The sequence below is a fragment of the Gorilla gorilla genome, chromosome 1 (assembly GCF_029281585.2).
Source record: "Gorilla gorilla gorilla isolate KB3781 chromosome 1, NHGRI_mGorGor1-v2.1_pri, whole genome shotgun sequence".
Lineage (NCBI taxonomy): Eukaryota > Metazoa > Chordata > Mammalia > Primates > Hominidae > Gorilla > Gorilla gorilla.
In genome coordinates, this window is record NC_073224.2 from 119,476,656 (window position 1) to 119,497,611 (window position 20,956).

Here is a 20,956-nt window from a genome sequence, read left to right on the forward strand (position 1 = left end):
TTCACAAGGACTTCTTGTTGCCACTATCCAGAGAGGCAGCACCGGGAGACAGGGCAAGCACGGACCTGGCTGTCGGCAAACCTGGGTTCCAGGCCAAGCCCCACCAGGAGGAGCTGGGAAGCCCTGGCTGACTGCCAGCCCCAGGTGCTTATCCACAGCCTGTAGTTTCCTTATTCTGCGTGGTGCTAAGTTTCTATGATGACCCACTTCTCTGAACTTTGAGCATGGATCATGAGTGCCTTTACCACCAACCACTCTGGGCTGCCTTAAGAAAGGGAGATGTGGTGGACAAGGAACGAAAGGTGGGTAAACCCATATCATGCCCTGTGACACCAAGAGCAAGCAGGAGGATTCAGGCCCTGCTGTGGCCTGCTGTTTTCCCTGCCCAGAATCCACTTCTTTTTCTCTATTAGGTAAAGGGAACTCCTCCATTCTCAGCCCATGTGGTTTGAGAGGGCTGACTCACCTCCAGCTCCCCGGTGGGCATGAAGCCCAGGCATATGCCCACAAGCAGCTGTCCACAATGACAAGTTTGAGGATGGGCACGAGGTCCAATACTGCTAACGAGAGTTAGGCCTGGGGCATTAGATGGATCTGTTGGAATGAAAAAAGCATGTTCTACTTCTGGAGTCACTCTGGAAGTGGAGCCTAGAGCCACTGATGGCCGTTTTATCACATGGAGAAGAAACCTGCCTAAGAATGGAGCCAAAGGAAAGCAGGGCCAAGAGATGGCTCCAGACTGGACTCTGGTCACATCATCTGAGTCCCTGAGACCAGTATTAACCCTTGACCTTTCAAGTATGTAAGTCAATAAAGGTCTATGTTGCTTTAGTCAATTTGAGTAGGTGTCTGTGATTTGCAATACGAAGAGTCCTGATAGACATGTCCATAAATATATGACATAATGAAGAATTCCTCATATCTCAGGCAGTGTGTGTACTGTTTGGTTTAGATTAGAAACAAAATCAGGAATGTGTGTGTAGAGCCAGTTCAGCCTCTGGCTCAACACAGGAATCTCCTGAATGAAACACACAATTCTGATTCTTGCCACGATAGTGGTTAAATATGACATGAAGGAGAGCTCACTTTCATCTATGGAAGTCTATTCAACCTTTTGATGTATCTAATCATGAAGGTTTTTATGTAGAACTGACATCTAGAGCTGTGAAATGGTTATCAGCCTTTTGTTTCTGGAGAAACACAGACTGAGGCTGCTCCCGGGGAGGTCTTCCATCTGTAGCGCCACGCAATGGCCCCTCCCTCTGATGGAGCAGGGGCTCCCTACTTAGACCTGTAACTCAGGTTTCCATCAGAAAGTCGTGAATTATTACTGAGAGGCTTGACTCTGCCTCTCACTCACCTCTTTTGCCATTTTGATTTCTTCTCTCCCTGAGTTTGATTAGGCAGGCTTAAAAATGTTTAATAATGTTTCTTATCTTTCTGTTTCTTTCTTCTTAATTCCTTCTGCAATCACTGTGGGTTATACCCTAATTTGTCCGGCCTGATTATATCAATAATCTGCTTTTTTTTTTTCTGTCCTGGGATTCCCCTTTCATTCTACTTCTGCCATAATAATCTCTTTAAAGTGCAGTGCAGATCATACCCTACGCCCGGCCCCAAATCATTCTTCTACTGTTTACCAACTTAACCCTGACATTCAAAGGCCTCTATACTTGTCCCCTCTCCCTCCCCAACATTCCGAATCCTACTGCCCACCATGCCCCAGTCCTCAGACCCCAACAGAGCCCCCAGCCCCTCCCAGCTTGCTAATCCCTCCCCACAGCCATTCTTTGTGCATGCCTTCCCCTCAGCCTTTCCAGTCCCCATTTTTCCTCTTCTCCATTGATTACAGCCTGGTCTTTAAAACCTAACTTAAATCCTTCTTTCCTTACCAGTTTAGAATGACCTCTAATGCACCCACTGCAAATACCACTTAGCTGGCATTTAGTCACATACTAATTTTTATTGTAACTTAAATTGTGAAGTCTATGAGTCTTTTCATTTATATTACAAGTTACATGGGGGCAGTTACAGAATTCTTATACATTGTTGTGTGACAGCAGAGCCCAGGACTGTGAATGCTGGCCAATGGATTATATTTAGCTTATACTGATAGGTTATATTTTTTTGTCTCAAATGTCCTTGCCCTGTGCATACTTCCTGGAAACCATGTGGGTAGAAAGGAGCATTTCAGTTTTATGTCTACGGCAGATTCCTCTGCTTTTTCCTTGTCACAAAATCCCAATCTTGTCCAAGTGTCACAGGTCCTGTGAGGAGCCCAGGCCCCTCCCCAGGCCCAGGGGAGGGTGTGAGGGTGTGAATATCAATTAGTCAGAGATCCAATCATAGTTATCCGTTTCTTGGCCATGATTGGTTTAGGCAGGAATACAGAATGCAATTTTGACTAATAAGCTGCAAGGGGAAATGTGTTGGGAGATTCTGAAAAAGGTTTTACTCATTCAAAAAAGGGACCCTATGAAGCGAAATTTGCTTTGTTCTCTTTTGGATGTTGCTGTATGAGAATATGATGCCTGGAGCCACTGCAGCTATCTTTTAAGGGGAGATGTCTAAGGACACTGAAGACAGCAGAGAGGGGGAAAGAACCTGGGCCTTTGATGACTTTGTTCAGCTCTGAACGAATTCTGGAAAGTCCCCATCTCCAGACTTCTTTTACTATATTTCATCACTGTTGAGATGATTTATTTTTTGGTATATTTTAACAATGCTGAAATTAGAATGCATCTTTTATGGTATGTCATAGCTAAGCTAAACTGGTAGCATTTTTTCCTTTCTTAGTGGAACCTAAAATAATTGAGTGTTTTACAAAGAGCCACATCTAAGATTTCCTGAAATGTGGAATGTCCTTATTGTTATCCATCTTTAGTAGGTTTTCTGCTACTCTCCTCTAAAAGTATCCTAACTGACACAGCTCTTTTCCTCGCAGGAGGATGCTGTGTGGGAAGAGTGTTTGTAATAAGAGGCAGCACAGCTGCAGGCTGGCCCTTCGGGAGGATGTCCCTGCTCTGAGTGGGGCCTGCGCTCTCTCTCTCCTGGAAGAGACTCTACTCTTCTTGTGATTTAGAGCAAATGACCTGTGCAGGATGATCCTCCTTCCTGCCATAGAGGTCACCACAGCAACTGAAGCTTACTCTATGGCTGGTGCAGATCCTAAAACAGCCAGTATGTGGGGGTGCCACCTCTAATGACAATTGTCTTGGGCTTTTTGAAATCTAGAGTCTTAGTCCACTTAGCTGGGGAATGAGGAAAGGTCACAGGAAATGCTAGAAGTAGGTCAACTAATCCCAGGGCAACAATGCTCAGCCCCTACTAAGAACACTGCCTTGGGGGTGGAGGCTGCATCCCACCCCACACTCCTCACCCCTTCCTACAGAGGCGGGGTCAGAGCTATTGCCCCTTCCTGCTGGAACCTCTTCCCAGGGGAGTCCCTCTCATCTCCTCTCCCTCCATCCCTCCTCTCCCTCATTCTTCTCTCTCCTCCCCTCCTCTCTGCAGTCCCTAGTCATGGAGAGACTGAGATTAGCACCTTCAAACCTGTATTTTGAGTTATGTTTTTTCCTAGACAATTTAAAATATAAGATCACAAAATAAAATCCTACAGGGGTCCTGTGTCACCCCATATGGACTAGTGAATGACACACTTGTGGTGTACCCACTTTACTCCAGGGGCAATAGGGAGTTTTCTCATTCTTTGAAATAAATTTTAGCTGCCTTTCCTTGAGACTTCTTTCCTTGAAACAAAGCACAACAGGCTGCTCTTACCGGCCCCAGACTCCCTTGATTTTGGAGAGCGGAGGAACAGACCGTGTGAGGGCAAGGGGAAGGGGTCGCAACAGCCTCTCTACCTGTCTCCAGCAGACAACCCGCAGGGCTACACCAGTGCACAGGGTCTCAGGGGTGGCTCCTTTCAGCGTCTTTCCCTGCCTCTCTGCCCTCCCCCTCCCACCAAAGTTCAAGTGCAGCTTCTGCTCTAAGTCTTTGCACAGCCCCATCTACTCTGAGCTGGAGCTTAGGAAGCTGGAGTCACTCACCCACATAGAAATACTCTGGGGACTTGTCCTCTGATGATAACTCCTTTATGGCACCTCCGAACCGAAACCATAGTCCAAAAGCAATGACGGCCGATCCAGCCAGCTGGAAGGCAAATGACACTGTGTTTACAGTGGAAGGGAAAAGAGCATGCACAGATCCGAGAGCAGGCTCTAGGCACAGGATGCTGACGAGGTCACCCCTTTGGAAATCACTTAGACCACCTTCCCATTTTATAGGGGAGAAAATGAAGGCTCAGAGAGGTGAAGTGATGTGCACGAAGCCCCTCAGGCCCCTGATGTGACATTGGACTGGGTTTTTCTGATTCTGAAAGCAGGGTTTTTCCATGATGCCAGGCTGCCCTGTGGTTATGGGGCACACACAGCACAGCCAGGGAGGTGTCTCAAAAGCAATGTTCCAATAACATTCCCTCTGGAAGGCATCTGCCCCTGCCTTTTTGTCCCTTGCTGGGCACGTTGGATCTCTTCACCCACACCACAACGAGAGGTGACTATGTCTCAGCTGCCAGGTCACCAAGAGCACAATGAACTCCAAGACCTGGGGGAAACCCACTTTTCTAAATGGGAAGAAAATACAGCAACCTCAACCTCAGAACCCACCCACACCTCGTGAGTGCACAGTCCCCAAATAGAAAGTGGTTTTAGGGGCATTTGTAACCCTCTCCGCCATCCTATATGGTCACTGCCCTGACTGGGGATGGTTTTGCTGGTAGGGAGATAGCCCAGTCTTTTTTTTTTTTTTTTGGTTGCTATTTTGAGTTTCCATGGAAAGTGAGAAAGGAAAAAATAATTTTCTGAAAAAGCGTGGTCTGTGTGCTGTGTGGCTCATGGAGAGGCTGAGTGGCTGGCGCAGGCAGTGGCTAGGCAGGCTGGCGGCTGGTAGAGTCATCACCCGGCTTCCTTTCCTTCCCTACTCTGAAGGCTTTTGTGAGGCTCAGCATGGAAGTTGGAAGCCCTTTCTGCCATCTCAGGACTGTCACTGCTGGGTGCCAGCAGGCTCTAGCCACGGTGTTTTCTCTCCACAAACACCACTCTCGAATTTCACTGTATCAATCCATCAACAGATATTTACTGGACACCTTCTGGGCCCAGGGCACCATGGGAAAGTAAGCAGAGGTATAAAAATAGCCTCTTAATTCTGCTGGCCCATCCAGTTGCTGTTGGGCTGCCCTAGCCTACCACTAAATGAACAATTTAGAGGCTTCCCCTGCCCAAACAGAGCAGAGCACACACAGATGCTGGGAACAGGAGCATGGAGGATGGAAATCAGAGGAGCAGAGGTCTAAAAGGAAAAATCGCACCAGAGACAGCATAGTCCTTTTTATACAGGGGACTTCTATCTTGCCAGGCAGCTTATAAAGGACCCGGAACTAGCCTTCTGGACGATCTGGCTGGATTTCTATGAGGACTTTATCCCTCTTCTCCTTCTATCTCCCAAGGCCAATCCCCTTTGTGGCCAGCTTCTTCAGAAAAGAGGTGCGACCTCAGTGAGGAGGAGTCAGAGGGGCAGAATTCTACCAGCTGGACTCTCCCTTGTGGAGTAACTAAAAGTTTCCAGTACTTAGAGGAAAGCACTAATTGGATAATGTGAGGGGCAGCTAAAGGACCCGGGATCAATCAGCTTTTGAAAGACGTCTGCATTTAAAAAAAGGGTGGCATGGCATGGAAACATATTGAAAGGAGTTTTGCTAAAACATTATTTATGAAGGGCAGGATTCCAGGTGACTTTTTTCCTTCTCAGTATATTTTCTAAGTTCTCTGCATTAAGCAAGTATTTCTCTTGTAACTTTAAAAATATATTTTTAAAGTGTTACACGGTAGTTTCTATGTGCAATGCAGAAAAAGTGGGGAGAGTCTTCTTGGGCCATGCTTTAACTTGGGAGGACACCAGCTTTGAGGTCCTTGCTGTTCCTGTGTAGGAAAGAGAGCAATGCCCTTGGTCAATCACCTAGGTTCCTCCTAGGAGCATCTGGAGGCTGCCTGGGACAAGTCTGCCCAGCAAAGCCTCACAGGCAACCCTGCATGCCCTCATCTCTGTGGCGACTCAATGGAAAGACAGAGTTTCCAAATACAAAGCAAGACCTATTGACAGAGGCATCAGGCCAAAGCCAGCAGCCACCGAGCAGACTGTGGAGGAGGTGACTGGTCCCAGGGACACCCTACCACGAGGCCACATTTTTGGAATCTCTGTACACAAACTCTAATTTATAGCTGTCTGGGATTATCCTCCCAGACAGAATACATTTGTCCAGTTCTGGCACAGATGTGTTTGATGCATAATGGAAAATTAAAAGAGAGGTTGCAATTTAAAGCCATCGGGCAATGGGAAAAAATCTGCGCTTGCTCATCCATGCCCCTAACCCCAAACCACACGGGTTTCCTCCTGGGTCAAGGAAACTGTGGCTTAGCTGAATGTCATCACTGTGTGGAAAGGAATCCTCCCAGCAGGCTGCTGCCGGCTGTGTCAGGGATGCTGTGGGTAAGGACCCGGCCAGGGTTGATGCTGCTTGTGACAAGAGACAGGGTGATCACTGCTTTGGAAAGTGGCATCGGCACAGACCACACAGCACTTTGGTCCTTTTTAACTCGCCATTCCTTTAAGATTCATGGAATGCTCTGTGTTCACTGGGCTTTGGTCACAGACTAGAAATTGCTTGAAAAAAATTCACACCAGTTCCAGTCCAGTCAGGAACAAAGTGAGCATGTCAGTGTCACTAAGTTCTCAACATTCCCTGTATTCCATAGAGCTGGAGGAAATGGTCTCCCCAAAGACCTGAAGGAAGTCTTCAAACTCTCTAATCCTAAATTTTAACCCAATGGGGCCAAAACTGCCTCATGCCCACATTCTCTCTTCTCCCTTTAATCTCAACCCCTCTTTTGCATTCAGACATAACATTGCACCTCAGCCAATGTTAAAACAAATAAGAAATGGGAGGCTACTATTTTTTTTTAACCTTTCCTTCTTCTGCCTCCAGCCACATCTCCCTTCCCTGTCTTTCTTCCTTGCATGTTTATTAAGAATAAACTACAGTCCAGGCCAGGTACTGTGCTCAGTGCCCGGGAAACGATGATGAAAAAGACCTGGTTCATAGTCTAATGTGGTAGATAGTCACATAAAGTACTAAGTGCACTATAATGCAGGAAGTGTGCTGAAGAGGAACAGCATGCACACTGCCAAGGGATTGGAGCAAACTGTAGCCACTGGCATGCAGGAGGAATCATTAAGTTTTGATTTACATCTTGAAGAATGAGTGAGAAGTCACTGGGCAAGGAACGACTGGCAGCAGAGGCGAATTCCAGGTAGATATGGTAGTACAGAGGTTCATTTCCTTACCTCGACGCTGTGTTTGTTAAGGAGAGTCTGGGGGAGGTCGGAGGTTGGGGCTTGAGAGGGTGTGGGACAGACCATGACTCGGCTTCTACTTTGTTTGCTACCATCTTGGAAAGCCCATAGCAAGGTCTGCCTGAGGGGAGGAGGGACAGAAGCCCACACTTTGATGGAAACCATCAGGAGCATGAATGTTACCTGGAGGTCAGACATAGCAGGGAGCCAAAGGGAAAGGCTTGAATGGCTGAGGACCAGAGACAGGACACCAGGGGAGTGGACGTGGAGAGCTGTGAGAACTACGAACTCACTGTACTCATTGAAGAACTTTGCTGAGGGCTGCCCTGCTTCCAGGACCAGCGCCAATCCCTGTGCCTTTGGAACAATTACAACTAGAAACATTGTTGTTTTTCCAGAAATGGACTTTTTCATACAGAAGCAAAAGGTGGACTTTGATGTTAATCCTTTAAAATACACTTATTGAGCAACTACTATGAGTCAGAAGCCAAAGTTTCAGAGATGAGGAAAGTCCAGTCCTTCTTCTGGGGCTCAAGGAGACGCTAATCCCCACTGGGTGGCCCAGGAGGGAATCCAACCCTGCAGGTGGGAAGTCAATCCAGAGGCAGCCCACCAGAATGCACATGAGAAATTGCCAGAAAGCACCATTTTTTGAGTCCTCCCTCCCTTTTTTTTTTTTTTTGACAAGGTCTCACTCTGTCACCCAGGCTGGAGTACAGTGGTGCCATCACAGCTCACTGCAGCCTCAACTTCCCGGGCTCTAGCGATCCACCACCTCAGCCCTCCAAGTAGCTGGGAATACAGGCACACACCATCACACTAGCTAATTTTTGTATTTTTTGTAGAGATGGGGTTTTACCATGTTGCCTAAGCTAGTCTTGAACTCCTGGACTCAAGTGATCTGCCCACCTCAGCCTCTCAAAGTACTAGGATTACAGGTATGAGCCACCGCGCCCAGCCTCATCATTCCTTTTCTGAGGACCGGTTGTATGTGAGGTACTCAGAGAATGTGATAAAATAGTATTTAAGGGCAAGAGTGTGCCAACTGTTAAAAAGACGACAAGAAAAATACTTAAAAAAAAAAAGGAGATAAGAATGCAGGGAAATGAATAGATAGTGACAATAATTCCAAGTCATTAAATAGGGGATCATCACATATGGTTATAGTACATATTGTCTTGGGCAAGTTCTTTCAGTAGCTAACCATATTCCAGAGAGTTTGGAGGACACAAAATTGCAAATTGTAAGCACATGTCTTTAGTGAAAACAATGTGTGTTCTAAAACTCAAGAAACAGAAGAAGGACTGAAAACTTGATTAGAAAGCATTTAAAGCAAAGTGGATGGACAAAAAGTTTTCTTTAATAATGGCTATCTGCCAAAAACAAGTCATCGTGCATGAAGCAGAGCTTGCTAATAGATTTCAATTTTATTTTACTGTACTTACTTCCATTTTCCTGGGATTGCTGATGAGATGTCCTATCTTGAGGACATATTTTTTCATTTTAAAAAAAGACAGGTTTCACAAATTGCAAACATGGACCCTAGGCAGGCGCTGCGGTTGGAGTGGGGTGGTGCTGAGATGCAAGAATGCAGAGATCATTCCCCATTCTGGCCTCCCCAGTCTGCCCAGCTGTCCTCCTTTTCCCGGAGGTTAGCCAACCAGATCACCAAGAGCAAATACCTGCTATCCACTTTCTAGTGACTAAGTCCAGCAAAAAAGCCCCCTTTGGGGGTAAAAAGCATCATTTAGGGAAGTTCTAGACAGCATGTGCACTTATACCTAAGTGGAAACCACAGGTCCTGGCCCTCAGATGCTCCAGCTACAGTTTCAGATCCTTCCTGCCCCTGTGGAGGTCTCTGTTCTTGCTGTTCCCTCCTCCGCCTCCCCCTAGCTGACACCCATTCACAGCTCTAACATTAATTCCTCAGGGAAGCCTACCATGACCTAGATAGGTACCTTCTTTTATATCTCACATAATGTTTTCTACTTAAATATGCCCATATTTTGTAAATTAAGGCCTAAGCTCTGTGAGGGCAGGGACAGGGTCTATATTGCTGTTTCCCAAACATAATCCCCTCTGCCCTGCAGAGTGGGCTCCCAATAGACTTTTGCTAAATGAGTGAATGGAGGACCTTCACAAAGATGCTATAGACTGAATTGTATCCCTCCAACCTGCAAAATTCACAGGTTGAGGCCTAATTCCCAGTGTGAGGATATGTGGGGTTGGGGCTTTGGGAGGTAACTAGGTTTAAATGAGGTCATGAGGGTGGGGCCATCATGAGGGACTAGTGCCCTTATAAGAAGAGATACCAGAGAGCTTGCTTTGTGTCTCTCCACCATATGAAGACATGGCAAGAAGGTAGCTGTCCACAAGCCCTCACCAGGGAGCCCTCACCAGAATCCAACCTGACTTCCAACCTCCAGCACCTGACCTCTGACTTCTAGTCTCCAGAACTGTGAAAAATAAATTTCTGCTTCAGCCACCCCACTCTGTGGTATTATTTTTTTTTAAATGTCAGCTTGAGCTGATTAAGACAGGCTGACAGGAGCAATTGCGAACAACCTCCTTCACAAGTCTCCAAGGGAATACTTCACAAAGTGCTATTTTCAAACTCATCTGCACCTGGGAAACACTGCAGATACCTTGGAAGGCACTGTGTGAACACGCTGTTGAATATGCTCAGCAAAACACATGCCTCAGAAACAGAAAACAAAACTAGAGCACATAGTATCAGTTCTGTGTTTTCCTAAGCCTGCAGGAATGTGTGTTGTGTACCATCCACGGATACAAAGAATAAATCTACACAATGTAAATCTACACAATGTATACATGCCTGCCACTGGCAGGGGCATATGAACACAATACAATTATAGCGACACACACACACACACACACACACACACTTGCATGCTGCACTCAAATGAAAGAATGAACAAAATCAATTCTGTATTCTTGCTTCTCCAGGGTGAATACCAACTCATTTGCAATTCTCTTCTTTGGGATGAAGTCACAAAATTGGAAATGATGCTTCAACCCTAGAATTTTCATTAAATGCTTTTAAGCTAATACTTGCTCTTGGTGGCAATTCTCATCCCCATTGGAATCACATAATGAGCACTTATGATTCTTGATCTGATTGTAAACCCCATTATGATACCATAAGGGTAATGGAGTCTCACCCTCTTAGCAGGCAAAAATCAGAAGCACATTTGCTCTGGAAGATGATCTGAATCTTCTCAAAGAGGAAAACCAGCTCCCAAGATTTTTATTCTGTCATGCAGTAAAAGCAAGGCAAGGATTCAGATGGCATTTCTTCAAAATCAAGGGTTTTATCAGAAAAAATACAAGAATTGAATGCCATACAACATCTATGTCAAATGGTCTCCGAAGGACCTCGCTACCTTGGCCTTCATCAGGACCAGGTGAGTGGGAACTGAGAGGCAGGACTGTGGCAGCCTGTGGCGATGAGAAGGCTGTGTTAGTCTGGAAATGCATGGCAGCTCCTTTAGGTACCAATGCTTCTGATCTCCCCATTATTTTCCTCATGCCATTTCCTAAGAAAAAGCTCACAGTAAGAAAAACTTCCTTCAGGTAAGAGTATATTTTATAATCGACCAATGCTTAATTCTCTGCACTGATGGAAGGGTGCTGCAATTCAGGCCACAATAAAATCAGGAGCGTTCCATTCATCTCTGCAAAGAACACTGGGCTATACATTTGTGCCAGATGCACCTTCAGTTTGTTTAAATTGTTATAAAGTTAACTTGCATGGGTCAACCAACATTGCTGGGGGCAGTTTAGAAGTGCTGGAGAAATATAAGCTCAGGGGAAGGAAACTAACTTGGGATGAAAAGCTTGCTGCAAATGATAGAGCAGATAATTTACATATAGACAGTGGAAAGTATGTTGTTTATTCGGTGATTATACATAATGTCTTTTCTCTTAAAAATACAGGGAGAAGGAGAAGGAGATTAGGGAACATCAAGAATTAGGAGAAAGATGATGGCTGTGTAGTTTTCTTGCTTTTTATTTTTTGAGACAGGGTCTTACTCTGTTGCCCAGGCTGGAGTGCAGTGGCCTGATCACAGCTCACTGCAGTTTTGACCTCCCAGGCTCAATCGATCCTCCCACCTCCTCCTCCCACTACAGGCATGTGCAACCATATCCAGCTAATTTTTTCTATTTTTTGGTAGAGATGGGGCCTTACTTTGTTGTCCAGACTGGTCTTGAACTCCCGGGCACAAGTGATCCTCTTGCCTCAGCCTCCCAAAGTGCTGGGATTACAGGTGTGAGCCACCATGCCCAGCCTATGTAGTCTTCTTTATACTATACAGCAAAATGAAATGTCATAGACTACTGGCTAAGGATTCCAGGGAGCAGATGGCTTTCTCAAATGAAGATCAAATATGTACAGAACTAAAATCTGGTCTACCAAGTCACAGAAGTGAACTGAACTCAATGTCTGCCTTACTTACCTCATCAAGGGGATAAGCCCGGAGAGGAAAAAAATGGTCTTTTCTAGGTTCAGCGGACCTCCTCCTTGGAACACCCAGCTGGCTCTCATCCTAGGCCTGCCCTCTGCATATATAATCACTTATCTTGGAGGCCACAATGACTACTGTGACATCTCATCTATATAGAGCTTTACATAAGCAAAGACAACACATTAAACAATATTTATTTATAGTGGTTGGGAGAACTACTTTGGAGCAGATAAACAATTCTTAATTATTGATCAATAAATAATGATCTTCATCCAGTTTTAGTTGTTACAGAATGACAGTGGTTAAAAAAATGTTTCAAATGGAACTAAGGCTAGATTAGAAAAGCCAAAACAATTTGTTTACTAAGAAGTTAGCATGGGTGGAATCTAGCAGAAACTGTGAAAGTCTAGCTTGGTGCTCTATAGAGATTTTTCTTAAAAGCCATTTTACCAGGACCTGTTTGAGGTCAGGAAGGTGCAGCACTGGTCCGTTCACAGAAGGCTAGATAGACTCTGGCGGGAGCAGGGAGACAAAGTCAGCTTCCTGGATGAGTGACAGCAGCTTCCAATGCACCCCTGGCCCTGCTCAGCCTTGCTCTGCCACCCTTGTTAATAAGCTGACTCTTTCCCAATCACCATTATGATGTGGAGGACAGAGCTTGGCACACATCCTGGAATATCTGCCAACTGTTCTTCTAGAAATTCACCTCTTCTGGGTGTTCAGAATATATAATGATGCCCTTAGGGTAATAAACACATTTGCGCATAAGGTACGTAGGTGTAAAGGAGTTGTAGTGGATAAAAATGGGGGTTCTAGGCATTTGGGTTTGAATCAGACTCTGGCACTTACTGGTCCTATAATCTTGGGCAAGCCACTTAAACTCTCTAACCCCAGCTTCCTCATCTGCAAAGTGAAGGTAATAATAGTACCTCCTAAAGAGACTAAATGAGTTCATGTTACACACTGAGAACAGTAAGTGCCTCACACTTTGTGCTATTATGTTGGTAGACTTGCTAATGTTACCTTCAAACCGAAAGCTTAATCTTCAAGATAGGAAACATTGCTCCCATGGTTCCAATAATGTGGTTTGCTGCAGCCATCCTCTACTAATTTTTATTTTAGATCCACACTCCCTCTTTCCATGACAGCTGGAATTCCTTTCGGTTTTCTAAATCTTCTATACTAGAAAGTCAGTGGCCTTTTGTGGAAACTATGTCTCCTCTCTTTAATGTTTTTAAGACCCCATAAGAGAAAAATATGAATAGATGTATTTATGAGTGAAAGAATAACTATATTTAGGCTAGGGCTGTCAAGAAGACCTTTCTCCAATGATGTAAATGTCCTATATCTGTGCTGTCCAGCATTGTGGCCACTAGGCACCTATGGCCATGGAGCTCTGAAATGTAGCTAGTGGGACTGAGAAAATGAAGGTTACATTTTATTTAGTTTTAATTAATTTAAATAGCTACATGTGATCAGTAGCATAGTCGCCGCATTGGACAGCGCAGGTCTAGAATTCACAAGCTTGTCAGAGCTTCAACCTTCCTCTCCGATAGTCTGTAGACTTGGAGTGGTTATGAGTACAGACTCTGGGGACACACATAGAGACACAGCTCTGCCACTGGCCAGCTCTGAGACCTGGGCAAGTCTCTTCAATGCTTCAGACCTCTGTTTTCTCATATGTAAACTGGGGATGATAACTGCTACTATTTCATAGGGTTGTTGTGAGGATTAAATTAGTTAATAAATGCTTAGGAAAGCAGCTGGCACATAGTGTACATTTATATAGTGCTTACTATTCTTCAAGTTTTTGCTCCTGAAATTAACTTTTTAAACTGTCTCTTGATATATACCCTTTCTCAATTTCCATGTTACTTTTCCTCTGCCTGAAACTGATCAGCAGTGTTCCCAACCTCTCTCCTTCCTGCTTCTTCTCCCATATGCCTTAGTATTTTTAGGCATCTCTTTGTACCTGTTTCTGGAATGCATCAAGACTAAATCTGACACTGAATATAATCTCCCTGATCACAGGCTTCAGATTTTCCAAGTTAGCAGCATTTCTTATACCTTATATTCTACATGTTCCAATAAATTAAAACAATGAAAAAAGCATGGGGTTTAAAGTCAGAAGACCTGGGACATACCATCTACTGTGCCTGACTTTCAGCTTTCACAACTGTAAAATGGGAATAATTACACTATTTCGTGAGATTGTTGTGATTCATGATCAGGTGGGATAATGCATATGAAAGCACTTCGTAAACTGAAACATTGTATGAATGTTAATTAGCATTGTTATTTTTGTTCCCAATCAAATTCAAAGAGGATGAAAAAGGCAGGCCAAGGTAACCCGAGGTAATTCATCTGTAAGATGTGCTCCCAGCCCATCTGGTATTTCCATCTTGCTGGCAGCATTCTCTCTTTAATTCCTTAGCAACCATGACATGATTTGTTTCAGTGCTCAGTATAGCATCACTTGTTTTAAGGGAGCAGCTTCGCGATATTAACTGTCAAGGTTGGGGGATAGAGGTTACGTTCTCTTTTGTCACACATGGTTGGAGACCCAAAGACACTTCATGGCTGATGTTCTAGAACAACATGGTGAAATGCAATGAACAATGGACAGGTGGCCTCCCGGTAATTCCAGAAAGCATCAAGTATTAGTGTAAAAAAGAGACTTAATAAAGGTAAAGTGGTAACTGAAATTAAAAGAACTGCCAAAAACAAGCCAAGTGAGTAAGCCAAGAAGCAGGGCACACCCTGCTTCAGTCAGAAACAAGTGCCACTGCTGAATCTGTGACCTCTTCAGGCCACATCTAAAACAGGGGTTCTCAAAGCATGTTCCCAGACCAGCAACACGAGCATCACCTGGGAGCTTGTTAGAGATGCAGACCCACTGAATCCGAATAGAGCTGAATAAGCTCCCTATGTGATCTGTACGCACGTTAAAGTTTGAGAGGCACTGATCACCAAAGGTTTTCCCATTGCTTTTCTTGGCCTCCACTTAGTAGCACAGAAGTGGGAAAGGAAATAAACAGATCCTGCTCCAGGGTCAGTGCACACAACTCCCTTAGCTGGAGCCATGCTTAACTCTGTTAGGTACTGAGGGATTGGGAGAAAGGGGATGCCAAAAGGACACAGTCCCTGCCCTCAAGGAGCAAAGACTAAACAGGGAATAAATTCTAATCAAAGGCAAAATGGAGGCTAAATAAAGGCATGAGTGCCTCAAGATCAAGGGCTGTGTCTTAATCATCTTTGAATTCCCAGCACCTGGCAGGGAACGGTAGAGGAAGTGATCTCTCCTTTTGACTCCACGCCCTTGATAAACTCCAAGCCTCTTGCCACCTTGCTTGCTTAGCTGGATGTAAAACACCTGCCTGCTTTGTTGTGCCTGTATGAACCTCTTGGATTCTAGATTCTACTTTCCCATTTGTACTTCTAGTATTTAAAAACAACTATTACTGATATGTTATTATTTACTGTATGCATGAACCATACTTATAACCTTACATATATTAACTCATTTTATCTGCACAAAGTTCACAGATATTAGTAGTTTATTATGTCCATTATACAGATGAGAAAATGGAGGCTCAAACAGGTTAAACAACTTGCCCAAAGTCCCCTAGGTAGTAAAGAGTGGAGGCAGGAATAGAGTCAGGCAGTATGATGTCAGTATCCACTGCCCAGGTTTTGGATTCCTGGATTTGAACTGCCACACTGCATAGGTCTGTCCGAGGTCTACCGGAACCCTGGGACCATAGCTGTGGCTTCTTCAGACTGTCCCTGCTCGTAGGCTCTCTGTTCCTCCTAGCAATTCTAGGTCCACACTAGGGGACACTGGCCCCTGCTACTCTCTTTCCACCTTGACAAAAATCAGAAATGAAGATTCTCCTCCAGCGAGGCTGAGAACATTCCTATCTGCCTTATGGGCTGGTCTCCAAAGAATACTTTCTTTAGGTATTTTTTCCTAAACCAATGTCTCTGACAGGTGATTGCTCTGAAGTTACTGTTTGAAATAAGTTTGGGAAAGAGTGGAAGGTGACCTCTATGAGATTCATGTGAGTCAAACTTCTTTGACTCCCAAGCCTGCAAGACACTGTCTTTCTTAAATGTACCTGTTAGGCATCCCCAAGTGAAAACCCAAAGCTGTATTAATAATGGTGAGAAGGAAAGGAGGGCAACTTCAGACTTGCCATATATGGAATCTGCTTTTCAACAATGAACAGCTCTGCTTCCTGTGGGTCAGTAACGCTGAGCAGCTAGTGCAGCACAATGATAGGAAAACACTGACCATACAACAATAAACCAAGGAATAAACAGCGCCCAGGTTTTCCTTTAAGCCAACATATGCGGCTTGGTGGGGGTGTAGTGTTTTATTTATATTGCTATGCAACGTAGGAAAAAAAAAGGTGATTTCAATGAAAGGCACAGGAATATGCTCTGCTATCTGATCGCAGGTCTGAATTTAGACATGACAGATGTTGGGAGGGGTTTCACATTTGACATCAACCACGATAAGAGAAATTAATGTAGTGGGGTTAATGGCTAGGCTTTATTTTGTTTTTAAAAATTCAGTGGTGAGTACAGTCAGCGGCCCTGGGCCAGGGAATCCTGTGCTGGCTCTGGCAGGGCCTGGTTGTATGTTTATGAAACCAGGAGCACAGCCTAGGGAAACTTAAAGCAAGCTGCCAGAGGAGGCTGCAAATTGATCTGTTAAATCGCAGATCACCAAACAGACCCTGTCCCGCCTCTATGCTTACCTCTGGCGAGGTTCTGATTGGAAGGAAGTGCTGTCACCCAAGGAACCCTGTAACTCCGAGGGGCAGGCACGTGAGCTTCTAAGGGTGTGTGTAAATTTATACTTCAGTCACAGCTAAAGTCTGGCCTTCTAGGAAAACTATCCCCCACCCCTTTCCCAAACTTCCCACGAAGCCCTCCAACCACAAAAAAACAACTTTAGAAACTTGAGTGGGGCTTTTCTGGAATCAGGTTCCCTCAGTTACAGTGAAGGCAGGTATCTAGATACTTTATCCCACACTTTCCCTTAAGTCATGAGGTGCCTGTTTCAGTTGCCTCTTCGCTCTAGTTGCTGCCTCCACCCCCACCCCCATGAAACTGGGGGAGAGGAAGGTCCTTCATGTCCTACTGCATGCCTTCTACATGCTAGGCACTATTCTAGCACTGGGGATACAGCTATGAGCAAAACAGAAAAAACAAAATTCTTGCTCTCAGAGTGTTTTAAGTTCTAGTGGGGGAAAATCCACAAGTACAAATTGACAAGATAAGGTGTAGTTATCCTCAAATGAAGACAAATTGCAAGTCACTTGGCAAACTTATATACTATTCCCCACCAAGAAAGGAATCAGGAGAAAGAGAGCTAACATTTATTGAATGCTTCCTATGTGCCGATAACAAAAATAATAATTAACATTTTTGAGCATTTACTATGTCCTAGGCTCATAGGAAGTTGAGGTCACATACTTTATATATTCCCTCTTAATCCTCTCAATATTTCTGTTACTCCAATCGTACAGATGAGAAAACAAGCCTAGAAGTAACAATAACTTGCTCAAGTACACCCTGTTTGTGCAGGCATGCCCTGCTTGGGATCTCTGCACTCCAGCCTGATGGCTTCGACAGTCAGACGGTGGTGCACACTCCCCCTTGCTCTGCTCCTCTGCTGGTGGGTGGTGCGTCACCCCCTCGCTTTGCCCAGCTCCATTCTACCAGTCCTTCCAGGTTTAGCTCGAATAGCTCCTTCTTAAGGAGAACTTTTCTGGCTCCTCATCATGACTGTGATCCTTTCTCTAAACTCCTTACTTAGATCACATATAGAGAAGGTCGGATCTAACCTCACTGGTTAACACATTCAAGCACTTAAAACTGCACTGCTCCTACTTCCTTTCCTTACTGTGCTTACGGTCAACAGTGTGAAACTTGTCACTTGATTCCACACTGTCTTATTTTTGTGTTGTTCCATATCCACTGGTCTCGTTTCCTCAATGAGATGAGCAACTTAGGGAACTGTGTTTATATTTATAAATTATTATTTGTTTAATCATTGTTTAACAGAATGGGTCTCAAATTTGAGCATGGATCAGAATTATGTGAATGGCTTGTTAAATTAGATTGCTGGATCCTACCCCCAGAGTTTCTGATTCAGCAAGTCTGGGATGAGCTGAGAATTTTTTTGTTTGTTTGTTTGTTTTTGAGATGGAGTTTCGCTCTTGTTGCCCAGGCTGGAGTGCAATGTGGCACCATCTCAGCTCACTGCAACCTCTGCCTCCCGGGTTCAAGAGATTCTTCTGTTTCAGCCTCCCAAGTAGCTGGGATTACAGGCACCCACCACCATGCCCGGCTAATTTTTGTACTTTAGTAGAGATGAGGTTTCATCATGTTGGCCAGGCTGGTCTCGAACTCCTGACCTCAGGTGATCCGCTTGCCTTGGCCTCCTAAAGTGCTGGGATTACAGGCATGAGCCACTGTGCCCGGCCTGAGAATATGTATTTCTGACAAATTCCCAGGATATGCTGATGCTGCTGGCCCAGGAACCACTTTTGAGAACCACTGGTTAATTGAATGTACCACAGTGCTTAAGAGAAGGTAGGCAGCCGGGCGCGGTGGCTCACGCCTGTAATCTCAGCACTTTGGGAGGCTGAGGCGGGCAGATCACGAGGTCAGAAGATCGAGACCATCCTGGCTAACATGGTAAAATCCCGTCTGTACTAAAAATACAAAAAAATTAGCCAGACGTGGTGGAGGGTGCTCGTAGTCCCAGCTATTTGGGCGGCTGAGGCAGGAGAATGGCGTGAATCTGGGAGGTGGAGCTTGCAGTGAGTGGTGATCGGGCCACTGCACTCCAGCCTGGGCTACAGAGTGCCCAGTCCGTCTCAAAAAAAAAAAAAAAAAAAAGAGAAGGTAGGCTGAGTTTGAATACCATCCCTGCCACTCACTAGCTGTGTGATCTTAGGTGACTTAACCAATTTGAGCCTGTTTCCTCATCTGTAAAAAATGGGGATAATAATAGTATATGTACATCAGGACTCTTGTGAGGATTATGTGTAATAATGAAAGTAATATGCTTAGCACTGTCCCTGACGCATTGAAAACATTCAATGAATCCTTCCAGCTATCACTGGAAAGGCTGGTACAATATCAGGCACTACATAAGCACTGAACCCAGCTTAAGAATTCCTCCTCAGGCTTAAAACTTCTTTTGAATTCATAAGCAGTGAGAATGAAGGTTGTCACTGTGGCGTGACATCTATAATTAACAGCTTCTGAAATTAAGCCAGATTCCTAAAAAATACAACATAAAGGGTCTTCAGAAACGCCTCTCCCTATAGTATGCTTGATGTAAATCCCCACGTGTACAAAGGCCATGTGTCTCTTTAAAGTTCAGGGGATGTCGAGGAGGTACCTCCTTCACACCTTCCACTGCTGAAGGATACTGAAGAGCTTGGAGTTGCTGAAGTCACCCAGGCATCTGGGCTAATGGATTGACAGACAAAAGAGGAGCCCATCATTCAATAATTAATTAGTTGCAATCATGGGAAGACAACGTCCCCCAGAGCAGATAGGACAGCCACCTCCTCCAACCTGGTAGTTTCAAAGCACCCAGGCCCTGGCTGCTCTCAAACCTCTTTATCCAATGTTTCCCCTCAGGGTCTAGCTGAGCAGTTACACTGGCTGACATTCTCTTAAGAAAGCCCAACAGGAAATGTGCAGAAAAGACAATTTTCAGACCTTGTCTCACAGTCCTGCAGGCCCTGGGACAGGGTATCCAGGGATGTAGGTTTGGTCTAGCTGTATCCCTGTCTCGATAATATAGGAGACAAGGGTCAAGATCCTATCTCTCTGTGAACCATGAATCCTGGGAACGTTGTCAGTTCAATCAAACCCTGCAAAGTTGAATGAGATCATCTCTGGGAGAATTAGTATTTAGCAGAGGCTGCGGCTGGGGGTTGTGGAGAGATGCTGCTGCCCTTTAGAAGCCCTTCCATTCCCCATCCCCTTCTCAGAAGAGAACCCACCACCTCCTCTCACCCAGGGGTACCCTTACCCTGATGCCCAGAAAAAGGACGACGCCCCCCCCACCACAATTTTCACTCCTATCTCCAATTTCCTAAACAAAACCATCACAGCCAGGTACAGTGTCCACACACTCGAATGGAGCACGACCCCAGGCAGCCCCAGGGCAGGGGTTTCTCTCCCATCACCCTGGCCAGGCCCTGGTTCCAGCTGGTAGGCAGAGTGAAAAGGGGGTGTGTGCACGGGAGGCTGGAGGGGAACAGGGACCGCCAGGGCCCCAAGTCCTCCGGAGGTGAGGAGAGGCTGGGTCCCCGCACCTGGGGTCACTAGCTGGGAGATAAAAACCAAGGCAGGTGGGGGTTCCTTCCAGGAAAGAGCCACACGGTGTCTCTCCCCTTCTCACCATTTCTCATTGATCAACCTTCTGTCTTCCCGTTCTCTCCCTTCCATCCCTCCCCTCCCTCTTTGTTTGCCTTCTCCTCGCCTCCGCGTTTGAGCACCCAGCCCTCCCCACGAGCGCGACTCGGACGCCGCAGTCAGCAGCTCGGGGACCCCGGCCCCGCGCCCGCCACCCGGCCCCCTGCCCTGACCGGCCTTCCCGGCTCCTGGTCTCACCCAGAAGAGCAGGTTGAAGCCAAGCAGCAGGTACTTGATGCACCGCAGGCCCCCGCGGAAGCGCCCCATGCTGCGGCCCGGCGGCGGGATCCCCAGTCCCCAGGCCCGCGCTACGAGCGCGGGGAGCGGCAGACTCCGGCGGGGAGGGGGCGGAGCGGGGCGGACCGGGGCGGGGCCTCCGGGGGGCGGGGCGGGGCCCGGCGGGGAGGTGCGCGTGGACCCCAAGCGGCGTGGCTGGCGACGGGTGGGGGCGCCAGGGGGTGGAGATCGAGCGGCCCGAGGGAGCACGTTCGCTCTTCTCCCGGACCCAGGGACCACCTTCCTTCCCTCCAGTGGGCGCACCGCCGCCGGCTATCGGAGCACCTGCAGGGCGGGAGCGCCCACCGGGGACTGGGGACCCATTTAATCAG

General features: G+C 46.1%; 1 protein-coding gene across 4 annotated transcripts in view; it reads right to left on the reverse strand.

Moving 5' to 3' along the window:
• The window catches only part of TSPAN2 (tetraspanin 2), a 44,444-nt gene extending 23,758 nt beyond the window's left edge, over nt 1-20,686 (reverse strand). For 3 of the 4 annotated variants that reach the window (XR_010129941.1, XM_031009253.3, XM_031009213.3), the window contains exons 1-2: nt 20,547-20,686; nt 4,050-4,152 (exon numbers count right to left, since the gene is read on the reverse strand). Coding sequence is in view for 2 of the 4 variants with exons in the window: in XM_031009253.3 (XP_030865113.1) it covers nt 4,050-4,152; nt 20,547-20,615 (172 nt within the window). In the remaining 2 variants the exon portion in view is untranslated. The remainder of the gene's footprint in view (nt 1-4,049; nt 4,153-20,546) is intronic. The other variant, XR_010129943.1, reaches the window with a different exon arrangement.
• Between the last annotated feature and the right edge of the window lie 270 nt (nt 20,687-20,956).